Below are 13,494 nucleotides of genomic sequence, written 5' to 3' on the forward strand. Positions count from 1 at the left end.
AAGATCCGTCGACGTCGTCGTCCTTCCCACACTGAGTCCCGCCCGCCCTCGCGGTAATAGGAAGTTGCCTCAGAGGGGGGGTGGGACTCAATGTGGGAAGGGCGACGACGTCAGTGCGAGATCTTCTTTACTAGCAGGGCAAACGCGAGGCGCGCTGCCTGCCACTCTCCGCCCCTGCTATGCCACTGGCCACCAGCCCCCTTTCCCTTCTACTTTTCATATTTTAAAATGTATTAAACTATCTCTTGCTTACAAAAAAAATTACTAGCAGGGGAATTTCCCAACTATCTGTTCTTGCTGGCCATAATAAAAAGAGAGTGCGAGTTGAGGGACCACACTACTATACGTTTATACGGTCTGTACCAGAGCCGGTGGTTGGGAGGAGGGGCTGGTGTTTGGGAGGCGGGGATAGTGCTGGGCAGACTTATACGGTCTGTGCCCTGAAGAGCACAGGTACAAATCAAAGTAGGGTATACATAAAAGCAGCAAATATGAGTTATCTTGTTGGGCAGACTGGATGGACCGTGCAGGTCTTTTTCTGCCGTCATCTACTATGTTACTATGACAATGTAAGGGAATGGGACTTGATATACCGCCTTTCTGTGTGTTTTTTTGGCAACTACATTCAAAGCAGTTTACATAGTACATACAGACCCATATTTGTACCTGGGGCAATGGAGATGGAGAGTTAAGTGACGCGCCCAGAATCAGAAGGAGCTGCAGTGGGAATTGAACCCAGTTCCCCAGGACCAAAGTCCGCTGTACTGACCACTAAGCTCCTCCTTCACTAGAGGAATTCCTAGACTGCATTCTTATTTCCAGCAGGGAAACCTCATAAGTACATAAGCATTGCCATACTGGGAAAGACCAAAGGTCCATCAAGCCCAGCATCCTGTTTCCAACAGTGGCCAATCCAGATCACAAATACCTGGCAAGATCCCAAAAAAGTACAAAACATTCTATATTGCTTATCCCAGAAATAGTGGATTTTCCCCAAGTCCATTTAATAACGGTCTATGGACTTTTCCTTTAGGAAGCTGTCCAAACCTTTTTTAAACTCTGCTAAGCTAACCGCCTTTACCACATTCTCTGGCAATGAATTCCAGAGTTTAATTACACATTGAGTGAAGAAAACTTTTCTCCGATTCGTTTTAAATTTACTACATTGTAGCTTCATCGCATGCCCCCTAGTCCTAGTATTTTTGGAAAGCGTGAACAGACACTTCACATCTACCCGTTCAACTCCACTCATTATTTTATAGACCTCTATCATATCTCCCCTCAGCCGCCTTTTCTCCAAGCTGAGGAGCCCTAGCTGCTTTAGCCTTTCCTCATAGGGAAGTCGTCCCATCCCCTTTATCATTTTCGTCGCCCTTCTCTGCACATTTTCTAATTCCACTATATCTTTTTTGAGATGCGGCGACCAGAATTGAACACAATATTTGAGGTGTGGTTGCACCATGGAGCGATACAAAGGCATTATAACATCCTCATTTTTGTTTTCCATTCCTTTTCTAATAATACCTAACATTCTATTTGCTTTCTTAGCCGCAGCAGCAAACTGAGCAGAAGGTTTCAACGTATCATCAAGGACGACACCTAGATCCCTTTCTTGGTCCGTGACTCCTAACGTGGAACCTTACATGACGTAGCTATAATTCGGGTTCCTCTTTCCCACATGCATCACTTTGCACTTGCTCACATTAAACGTCATCATACATTTAGACGCCCAGTCTCATAAGGTCCTCGTGTAATTTTTCACAATCCTCCCGCGATTTAACGACTTTGAATAACTTTGCGTCATCAGCAAATTTAATTACCTCACTAGTTACTCCCATCTCCAGGTCACTTATAAATATGTTAAAAAGCAGCGGTCCCAGCACAGAGCCCTGGGGAACCCCACTAACTACCCTTCTCCATTGAGAATACTAACCATTTAACCCTACTCTCTGCTGTCTATCTTTTAACCAGTTTTTAATCCACAATAGAACACTACCTCCTATCCCATGACTCTTCAACCTCCTACCAGTAATCTTATTTATTTATTTTACATTAAGAGTATGGGCAGCTTGGGAGGAGGGGGAGTTGATAGTTTTATACACATTAAATTGTAGCAGAAGGAAGAGAAGGGCTCTGATCCTCAAAGGGAGTGAACTTTAGAAATTTTATGATGGGGGGGTTGCAGAGGCCTGTGACCCTTATTGTTTGGGGGGCCTAGATCACTGGCTGTCTGCCCCTGCACTAGTGGCATAAAGATATCACTATAGTTAGAAAAAAAAACAAACCCTGGGGAAGCAAATAGATGAAATGGTGGCCCTGGTGGGTTATTCTGTTGAAAGACAAGTTTTTAATTCTGTTCAAAAGTTGTTATGAAATAAAATGGGTTTGAGCACAAGGTTATTGAAATATTAGAAGCACAAAAAGTTAAATTTAGGAAGTTTATAGACTAAAGAATGATATATCAGCCCATAAGGCTAAGAGTTAAGACAAGAGTGGGGTGTCTGAGATCTTTTCCTCCTTTTCAACACAAGGAAGTTTTGGTCTTTTGTTCATTTGGCTTTTCAGCTGCAGCTCCTTGTGACTCTGGGCAACTCACTTAACCCTCCATTGCCCCTGGTACAAAATAAGTACCTGAATATATGTAAACCGCTTTGAATGTAGTTGCAAAAGCCTCAGAAAGGCAGTATATCAAGTCCCATTTCCCTTTCCCCTTATATATAATAAAAGTGAGCCAAGTACAGGACAATCAAGCCACTGTGACATCACTGATGAGGTTGGCTCTTATTGGTGGAATGAGTGGAGGAGTAGCCTAGTGGTTAGTGCAGTGGACTTTGATCCTGGGGAACTGAGTTGGATTCCCACTGCAGCTCCTTGTGACTCCGGACAAGTCACTTAACCCTCCATTGCCCCTGGTACAAAATAAGTACCTGAATATATGTAAACCGCTTTGAATGTAGTTGCAAAAACCTCAGAAAGGCGGTATATCAAGTCCCATTTCCCTTTCCCCCTTTCCCTTATGACATCACAATATCAGAAGTGAGCCCAGTACTGGGCAATCAAGCCATTGTGACATCACTGATGAGGTTGGCTCTTATTGGTGGAATGAGTGGAGGAGTAGCCTAGTGGTTAGTGCAGTGGACTTTGATCCTGGGCAACTGAGTTCGATTCCCACTGCAGCTCCTTGTGACTCTGGGCAAGTCACTTAACCCTCCATTGCCCCAGTTACAAATAAGTACCTGTATATATTATGTAAACCGCTTTGAATGTGGTTGCAAAAACCACAGAAAGGCGGTATGTCAAGTCCCAGTTCCCCCTTCCCCCTTGTAGTAAGACTGGATCTAGTCTCTTTATATTTGCAGTGGTGGTGCACTTAGGGAATAGAAATCCACGGGAGACGTATGTGTTAGGCGGGGAGAGTCTGATAGGTACGGGCGGAGAGAGGGATCTTGGGGTGATAGTATCTGAGGATTTTTTTAAGGAGACTAAACCTGTTGCAAGATATTTGACTTCTGTTTGTTCTTTGGGACATTCCTCCACCCTATTTCTTGCTAGGGGTATGCATTGTGCAGGAAGAACTTGGTGTCCTGTACCTGGTGGTTGAGCACTGAACCCACCTCTGCTCTGCCACTGTCCCACAACTGCCACCAGACTTACCAGACTCTTGTCTCCCCCCTTATCCTCCCTCTCCTGAAAAGAGGTAGGAAAGGAGTCAAAAGTTGCTGGTTTTTAAAAAAACGTTTTTGCTTGAAACATCAAGGTGATGTTAGGGTGGTTGGGTGAGAAATCTAGTGCTTTGAGTTAAGGGGGGGTGTGGCAGAAAGAATTTGCCTGCTTCCTTTAGGAGTGAGCAAAAGATAAGGAAATCGGTGGGGGAGGGAGGTTAATTCACTAGTAGAGCCCACAATGTTGGGGGGCTCAGCCCCCCCCCATGTGTACTACTACTACTACTATTAGCATTTATATAGCGCTACCAGACGCACGCAGCGCTGAACAATTGACATAGAGAGACAGTCCCTGCTCAAAGAGCTTACAATCTAGGTAAAACAGACAGACAAGGCATTACGGGCAAGGGAATTACAGGTAAAGAGGAACAGGGGAGGAGGAGGACAAATGGGTAGTGGCTAGGAGCCAAAGGCAGCAGTGAAAAGGTGAGCCTTCAGCATAGATTTAAAAACAGGTAGCGATGGAGCTAGACGTATGGGCGCAGGAAGACGGTTCCAGGCATAAGGTGCAGCAAGATAAATGGAGTGAAGTCTGGAGTTAGCGGTGGAGGAGAAGGGGGACAACAAGAGAGATTTGTTCAGAGAGCGGAGTTCACGGGGAGGAATGTAGGGAGAAATGAGAGAGGAGAGGTAATGATTGGTCATAGAGTGAATGCATTTAAAGGTCAGTGAGAGCAGTTTGAACTGTATACGGAAGCGGACAGGGAGCCAGTGAAGTGACTTGAGAAGTGGGCTAGTGTGGGCATAATGATTCTGACGGAAAATAAGTTGAGCTGCAGAATTCTGGACAGATTGGAGAGGAGAAAGATGATTGACTGGAAGACCAGTGAGAAGTAAATTGCAATAGTCCAAGCGAGAAGTAACAAGGGTGTGAATAAGGGTTTTGGTAGCATGTTCAGAAAGGAAGGGGCAAATTTTGCTAATGTTGAAGATAAAGAAGCGACAAGTTTTGCGATTTGTTGAATATGAACAGAGAAGGAGAGAGAAGAGTCAAAGACGACTCCAAGGTTACGAGCCGAGGAGACAGGGAGGATATGAGAGCCATTAACAGAGATAGAGAATGGGGGAAGAGGGGAGGAGGGTTTAGGGGGAAAAATGAGAAGTTCAGTTTTAGCCATGTTTACCCCAAACAGTACCTATGGAAGACGCAGAGTGTGAGATGATGGGGTAACACAGAGAGCAGAGTTTAGGGTGGGGGGGAAGACACTAAGGGCTAGATGCACAAAGGCAGCCACTAAATACAACTGCCGTGGGAGAACTTACCTAGTCACAAACAGCAACCGATGCACAAAGGAGATGGCATGCAAATGAGATGCACAGATTCCCCTTTGTGCATAGGTCGCTGTTTGCAATTTGAAGCTGTCAAATGTAATTTGTAAACCGTTTTGAAAGTAGTTGCAAAAACCACAGAAAGGCGGTATATCAAGTCCCATTCCCTTTCCCTTTCTGCACGACCTTGTATTTGTTTGAACTGAAACATAACTGTCAGTCCTTAACCTATCCTTAAGATTTCTTTCATCACGTCTCATTTTTTCTACTTTTTAGGTGTGTTCACTACTGCAGATTTTACTGTCATCTGCAAAAAGGCAAACTTTTCCTTCTAGTCATTCCATAATATCAGTTACACGGTGCTAAGTGCAGCACTGAGGAGAAGCTGTGCTATAATTTACAGCTCTTGGTTCAGGTCTGTCTCACATTTATTTTAGTTACATTTGTACCCCACGCTTTCCCACTCATGGCAGGCTCAATGCAGCTTACATGGGGCAATGGAGAATTAAGTGACTTGCCCAGAGTCACAAGGAGCTGCCTGTGCCTGAAGTGGGAATCGAACTCAGTTCCCCAGGACCAAAGTCCACCACCCTAACCACTAGGCCACTCCTCCACTGTTGCTACTATTTGAGATTCTACATGGAATGTTGCTATTCCACTAGCAACATTCCATGTAGAAGTCGGCCCTTGCAGATCACCAATGTGGTTGCAGATCACCAATGTGGCCGCGAAGGCTTCTGTGAGTCTGACGTCCTGCATGTACGTCAGACTCACAGAAACAGAAGCCTGCGCAGCCTTCTACATGGAATGTTGCTTGCTAGTGCAACATTCCATGTAGAATCTCCAATAGTAGCAACATTCCATGTAGAATCTCCAATAGTATCTATTTTATTTTTGTTACATTTGTACCCTGCGCTTTCCCACTCATGGCAGGCTCAATGCGGCTTACATGGGACAATGGAGGGTTAAGTGACTTGCCCAGAGTCACAAGGAGCTGCCTGTGCCTGAACTGGGAATCTAACCCAGTTCCCCAGGACCAAAGTCCACCACCCTAACCACTAGGCCACTCCTCTACATGTACACCCAGTCTCAGGTTAGGGGTAGGAGATATGGAGGCATATTTTCAAAGCACTTAAACTTACAAAGTTCCATAGTTGTAAGTCTAAGTACTTTGAAAATGAGCCCCTGAGTATCTTTGATGATCCTGGCCTATTAATTACACGATAGTGATCTTTTCCTTGGTGTAGGATTGGGCAAGCTTTCCCACTGCCTCCAAAGAAGCTATATTTATTTATTTTTAACATTTGTATCCCACATTTTCCCACCTAGTTGCAGGCTCAATGTGGCTTACATAGATCCGTAAATGGTGAATACCAGTTCCGGAGAAGAGAAATACATAGTTAAGGTAGAGGATACAGCACTTAGCCTTCCAAAGTTCCATAGAAACCTATGGAACTTTGGAAGGGTAAGTGCTTTGAAAATGAGCCCCGTGAATTTGGTTACAGGAAGGAAAGTTGAACTTATAATAAGAATTGAAAGGTATTAGGTTAATTTCGTTCGTAAAAGATTATATGCTAAACTGAGCCATGATCTGGGGTATGCAGGCACTGGCACAACCCAGCAGCCACAAGGCCTGGCTACAGTCTTTCTGACCATGTCACTGGAGGTTCTTACCCATGTCTGATCAAGTCATATGTTGGTGCTCCAAAGTCTGACTGTGGGGAGGCGATGCAGGTGTCAGTGAAGACCTGCAGTTGGGTGTCTTGGGAAGCCACAGAAATCTGCAGGAAGAGGGTCTGGTTCAGGTTCACAAAGTAGGGAAACTGGACCACCGGGCTGGAGAAATCTTCAGACTCGTAGAAGGACATACTGACATTATATCTGCCAACTTCATTCTCTGTATGAATGATGTCATCCTCCGTTACATACATGATTTCAACCGTTGAGTTATTCTCCATCTCACATTTCACAATTATTTGTAGATTCTTCTGACGGGTGATAATGGTACCAGCGGGAGAAGCGGAGATCGTGTTGGTGTAAATCACTGTGTGGTCCTCCACCTACAAAAAAATGAATATCCACAGCTTTAGGCCCTGTGTAGGGTATTGGTGTATTGGAAAACCTTGAAACATTGAAGAAATCTAGACTACCCCAACTTGACATTTCGTCCTTTAGATTGTAAGCTCCTTTGAGCAGGGACTGTCCTTCTTTGTTAAACTGTACAGCGCTGCGTAACCCTAGTAGCGCTCTAGAAATGTTAAGTAGTAGTAGTAGTAGAGGCTGGAATAGGACGTTGGTGTGGGCTGCATCTCAATCGTCTCTGGAGATGCATCGAGTCAATCAGGTTTTCAGGATTACCACATTTATTATAAGTAGAGGAGTGTGGTAGCCGTGTTAGTCCACTCTTAAGGTTATCAATAGAAATCAAACAAAATAGCACATTTGCTTATTTCCGATCTGAGGAAGAAGGGCAACCTTCGAAAGCTAATCAAGAAATGTATTAAGTTATGTCCAATAAAAAAGGTATCATCTTATTTTCTTTTCCATGTTTTATTTTGTTTGATTTCTATAGATTCTACATGGAATGTTGCTATTCCACTAGCAACATTCCATGTAGAAGTCGGCCCTTGTAGATCACCAATGTGGCCGCGCAGGCTTCTGCTTCCGTGAGTCTGACGTCCTGCACGTACGTGCAGGACGTCAGACTCACAGAAACAGAAGCCTGCGCAGGAATGTTGCTAGTGGAGTAGCAACATTCCATGTAGAATCTCCAATAGTAGCAACATTCCATGTAGAATCTCCAATGGTATCTATTTTACTGTCATAGTAATGCTTGAATGTTTCTCTTATATATACTATTTGCTACCACATTTGCTTATTTCCGATCTGAGGAAGAAGGGCAACCTTCGAAAGCTAATCAAGAAATGTATTAAGTTATGTCCAATAAAAAAGGTATCATCTTATTTTCTTTTCCATGTTTTATTTTGTTTGATTTCTATAGATTCTACATGGAATGTTGCTATTCCACTAGCAACATTCCATGTAGAAGTCGGCCCTTGTAGATCAGCAATGTGGCCGCGCAGGCTTCTGCTTCTGTGAGTCTGACGTCCTGCACGTACGTGCAGGACGTCAGATTCACAGAAACAGAAGCCTGCGCAGCCTTCTACATGGAATGTTGCTAGTGGAATAGCAACATTCCATGTAGAATCTCCAATAGCAGCAACATTCCACGTAGAATCTCCAATAGTAGCAACATTCCATGTAGAATCTCCAATAGTAGCAACATTCCATGTAGAATCTCCAATGGTATCTATTTTACTGTCATAGTAATGCTTGAATGTTTTCACTTATATACACTGTCAGCTAGCACATTTGCTTATTTCCGATCTGAGGAAGAAGGGCAACCTTCGAAAGCTAATCAAGAAATGTATTAAGTTATGTCCAATAAAAAAGGTATCATCTTATTTTCTTTTCCATGTTTTATTTTGTTTGATTTCTATAGATTCTACATGGAATGTTGCTATTCCACTAGCAACATTCCATGTAGAAGTCGGCCCTTGCAGATCACCAATGTGGCCGCGCAGGCTTCTGCTTCTGTGAGTCTGACGTCCTGCACGTACGTGCAGGACGTCAGACTCACAGAAACAGAAGCCTGCGCAGCCTTCTACATGGAATGTTGCTAGTGGAATAGCAACATTCCATGTAGACTCTCCAATAGCAGCAACATTCCACGTAGAATCTCCAATAGTAGCAACATTCCATGTAGAATCTCCAATGGTATCTATTTTACTGTCATAGTAATGCTTGAATGTTTTCACTTATATACACTGTCAGCTAGCACATTTGCTTATTTCCGATCTGAGGAAGAAGGGCAACCTTCGAAAGCTAATCAAGAAATGTATTAAGTTATGTCCAATAAAAAAGGTATCATCTTATTTTCTTTTCCATGTTTTATTTTGTTTGATTTCTATAGATTCTACATGGAATGTTGCTATTCCACTAGCAACATTCCATGTAGAAGTCGGCCCTTGTAGATCACCAATGTGGCCGCGCAGGCTTCTGCTTCTGTGAGTCTGACGTCCTGCACGTAAGTGCAGGACGTCAGACTCACAGAAACAGAAGCCTGCGCAGCCTACTACATGGAATGTTGCTAGTGGAATAGCAACATTCCATGTAGAATGTCCAATAGTAGCAACATTCCATGTAGGATCTCCAATGGTATCTATTTTACTGTCATAATAATGCTTGAATGTTTTCACTTATTTACACTGTCAGCTAGCACATTTGCTTATTTTCGATCTGACGAAGAAGGGCAACCTTCGAAAGCTAATCAAGAAATGTATTAAGTTATGTCCAATAAAAAAGGTATCATCTTATTTTCTTTTCCATGTTTTATTTTGTTTGATTTCTATAGATTCTACATGGAATGTTGCTATTCCACTAGCAACATTCCATGTAGAAGTCGGCCCTTGCAGATCACCAATGTGGCCGCGCAGGCTTCTGCTTCTGTGAGTCTGACGTCCTGCACGTACGTGCAGGACGTCAGACTCACAGAAACAGAAGCCTGCGCAGGAATGTTGCTAGTGGAGTAGCGATATATAAAGTCCACCAACAGAAAGCGAATTCACAATATCAATGTCTCTGGTAACATTCAACAACTTGTGTACACAAACCAGGACTCTTAGCCACCAACTTCAAGAAAGTGCTAGCAAAACAGTTCACACCAGTATAATGTGGCAGATCTATAATTTATGTGTATAGAGTACCCTCAGATATAAACCACTGTAACTGCAGTCAATAATGCTGCTAAAAAGTGGCATAGCACTTCTTTCATTAGGTAACTCTAACAATTTTTTGGGAGAGCAACATATGCTCATTTTTTTATGCGTCCCAATCACCACAGTGCTATAAAATCACTTGTTACTTTTAAAATAGTATATACTAGGTGAAAACTGTGCACTTATCTTTTGAGTTCTTGCCTCCCAGGCAGAACTATCTTGCCTTGCTGAAACATTTATCAGTTGCCTTCCCCTGGAACTGCCCGACTCCGCGGGGTTTCAATCACTTTCCTCAGGGACAAGGGTTAAGGCTGCATAGATGTTATCTTCCTCCTTCTTTGTTGCTTCTTTTCTTTGTTCAAGCAATCCACAAAACAATCCACAAAACAAGCAGGCAGAACATACTACTACTACTTATCATTTCTATAGCCCTACAAGGCATACACAGCACTGTACACCATACACAAAAAGACAGTCCCTACTCAAAGAGCTCACAATCTAAATATGGAATGTTGCTAGTGGAATAGCAACATTCCATGTAGAATCTCCAATAGTAGCAACATTCCAGAATCTCAAATAGTAACAACATTCCATGTTCCACTGCACTAACCACTAAGCTACTCCTCCACTAGGAACATTCCATCTAGAAGCCTGCCCTTGCAGATCAGCAATGCGGCCGCGCAGGCTTCTGTTTCTATGAGTCTGACGTCCTGCAGAATACCCTGTAGCTTGAAAATGGTCACTTACATATGTCTGTATCTGTATATTTTATTTTATTTATTTTTTGTTACATTTGTACCCTGCGCTTTCCCACTCATGGCAGGCTCAATGCGGCTTACATGGGGCAATGGAGGGTTAAGTGACTTGCCCAGAGTCACAAGGAGCTGCCTGTGCCGGGAATTGAACTCAGTTCCCCAGGACCAAAGTCCACCACCCTAACCACTAGGCCACTCCTCCACTGTTGCTACTATTTGAGATTCTACATGGAATGTTGCTATTCCACTAGAGGTCGGCCCTTGCAGATCACCAATGTGGCCGCGCAGGCTTCTGCTTCTGTGAGTCTGACGTCCTGCAGGACGTCAGACTCACAGAAACAGAAGACTGCGCACGTACGTGCAGGACGCCAGACTCACAGAAACAGAAGCCTGCGCAGCCTTCTACATGGAATGTTGCTAGTGGAATAGCAACATTCCATGTAGAATCTCCAATAGTAGCAACATTCCAGAATCTCAAATAGTAACAACATTCCATGTTCCACTGCACTAACCACTAAGCTACTCCTCCACTAGGAACATTCCATCTAGAAGCCTGCCCTTGCACTGCAGCGTTACTTCCTGGAAGCATGGCCACGGAGGAAGACGAAAAACGGAGATTGCGGGTCGGGACCTCGGCGCCAGCAAAAGTAAGCAGCGGGGGAGGGTTGACGGCGGGGAGGGGGTGGAGAGAGGCGGCGGCGGCGGCGGGGGGGGGGAGGGAGGCAAAAATGTGCCCCCCCTCTCTGGCTCTGGCCCCCCCTACCGCCGGATTCCAGATACGCCCCTGCCTGGGGGGGTGTCCTTTCGCTGGGGGGGGGATCACGCTGCACCCAGGGGGGGGGTGTCCTTTTGCCGGGGGGGGGGGAGCGCATCGGCGACCTGCCCCGGGTGTCAGCCACCCTAGGAACGCCACTGAGGACAAGTGACTTAGGAGTGTATCTGAGTAGGGGATGTGCATTGTTGTTCAACCTTTTCATTCACACATTGAACTTCATTGTACAAAAAATCCGAACTGAGACATCCAGTTCAGTACATGCAGAGTTCTGGTGCTATTTTTGAAAAGAATCTGCCACTCTAGACTATTTTCTACAATACCTGCTACTACTACTACTTATCATTTCTATAGCACTACTAGACGTACGCGCTGCTGTACATTGGACATGAAGAGACAGTCCCTGCTCGACAGTATTTACAATATAGGACAAACAAATAAGGGATAAGGGAAGTGGTGGGAATGATAAAGCATGGGTACTGAACAAGTGAGTAAGGGTTAGGAGTTAAAAGCAGCATCAAAAAGGTGGGCTTTTAGCCTAGATTTGAAGACAGCCAGAGATGGAGCTTGATGTACCTCCACAGCACCTGAAAGGCAGCCAGTGGGAGAGCTGGGCACCTCTCAGCCAAGGAAAGGCTTATCAGGGGTTAGGCCGAAGCCAGCATTCCTCACCCTGAGGGTCACCTGACCTTAACCAAAAAGCACCTGGAAACCCTGGGCACCTGAAGCGAGGGCCCTGGGAAGATCGAGGTGGACCTGGGAGTCACCCCAGAGAGGGCTGTGGGGATATGCAGAAGGGCTGCAAGCCCTCCACAGCACCTGGTGGGAGCGCTGGGCACCTAGAGCGGAGGCCCTGAGTGGATCGGAGTGGACCTGGGAGTCACCCCGGAGAAGGCTGTGAAGATATGCAGATGAGCTGCAAGTCCTCCACAGCACCTGAAAGGCAGCCAGTGGGAGAGCTGGGCACCTCTCAGCCAAGGAAAGGCTTATCAGGGGTTAGGCCAAAGCCAGCATTCCTCCCCTTGAGGGTCACCTGACCTTAGCCAAAAAGCACCTGGAAACCCTGGGCACCTGATGCGAGGGCCCTGGGAAGATCGAGGTGGACCTGGGAGTCACCCCAGAGAGGGCTGTGGGGATATGCAGAAGGGCTGCAAGTCCTCCACAGCACCTGGTGGGAGCACTGGGCACCTAGAGCAGAGGCCCTGAGTGGATCGGAGTGGACCTGGGAGTCACCCCGGAGAAGCTGTGAAGATATGCAGATGAGCTGCAAGTCTTCCACAGCACCTGAAAGGCAGCCGGTGGGAGAGCTGGGCACCTCTCAGCTGAGGAAAGGCTTATCGGGTTAGGCCGAAGCCAGCATTCCTCCCCCTGAGGGTCACCTGAATGTGGTTTTCATCATGAAAAGGGGATTTAATTACCGCCATTAAGAAAATAGGAATTAGTACCTTGGAAGAGTCTGAATTGGCTAAACAAGCATAAATTAAGTCTGAGTTTTAAAAAAGCTGAGGAGTTGTTAATCAGTACAAATGTTTTAATTGAGGTTCCTGATCAAATAAAGTTGGGTGACCACTGCATCAAGATTCAAACTGAAGTTCATTATTTAGGAGCAGTGATGGACTTTAGATAACATGTAAAGCTCGTTATTACTACAAATACGTTGAGGATGCTGAGGAGGCTGAAACCATATCTGGTGTTTAGTATCTTTGCACCGTTGTACAACAGTGCATGTTGCAACATCCTATATTTAGGGCCACCTGCTCTATTAAAAGCCTTACTAGTAGTCCAAAATATTTCCACCTGTCTAGTGGTGGCACCACACATCTTGGGGCTAATTGTGTAAGTCAGTGGCTCCCAAACCTGGTCCTGGAGGCAGCCCAGCCAGTCGGCTTTTCAGGATCTCCACAAAGAATATTCATGCAGTTGAGGTAGTGCATGCAAATCTCTCTCATGAATATTCATTGTGGAGATCCTGAAACCCTGACTGGCTGGGCTGCCTCCAGGAGCAGGTTTGGGAACCACTGGTGTAAGTGGATGCCTCCATTTAGGTGCTCTGATGCTGCGCGATGACAGCCTGTGCTATTATGACATCCGAGCGCCCAGTTTACATTACAGAATAGCAGTATGAACCGGCACTATCACACCGTCCATTTACACACCTGCATTACACCAGCTTTAGACCTGGTGTAATTGTGGTCGCA

General features: G+C 45.2%; 1 protein-coding gene across 1 annotated transcript in view; it reads right to left on the reverse strand.

The window, feature by feature from the left end:
• Positions 1–13,494, reverse strand: part of CUZD1 (CUB and zona pellucida like domains 1) — a 69,164-nt gene that overhangs the window by 7,903 nt on the left and 47,767 nt on the right. Inside the window, 1 exon segment of the mRNA XM_030204696.1 lies at positions 6,666–7,051. Coding sequence (XP_030060556.1) covers positions 6,666–7,051 — 386 coding nt within the window.

The sequence above is a fragment of the Microcaecilia unicolor genome, chromosome 5 (assembly GCF_901765095.1).
Source record: "Microcaecilia unicolor chromosome 5, aMicUni1.1, whole genome shotgun sequence".
In the NCBI taxonomy this organism is placed as follows: domain Eukaryota; kingdom Metazoa; phylum Chordata; class Amphibia; order Gymnophiona; family Siphonopidae; genus Microcaecilia; species Microcaecilia unicolor.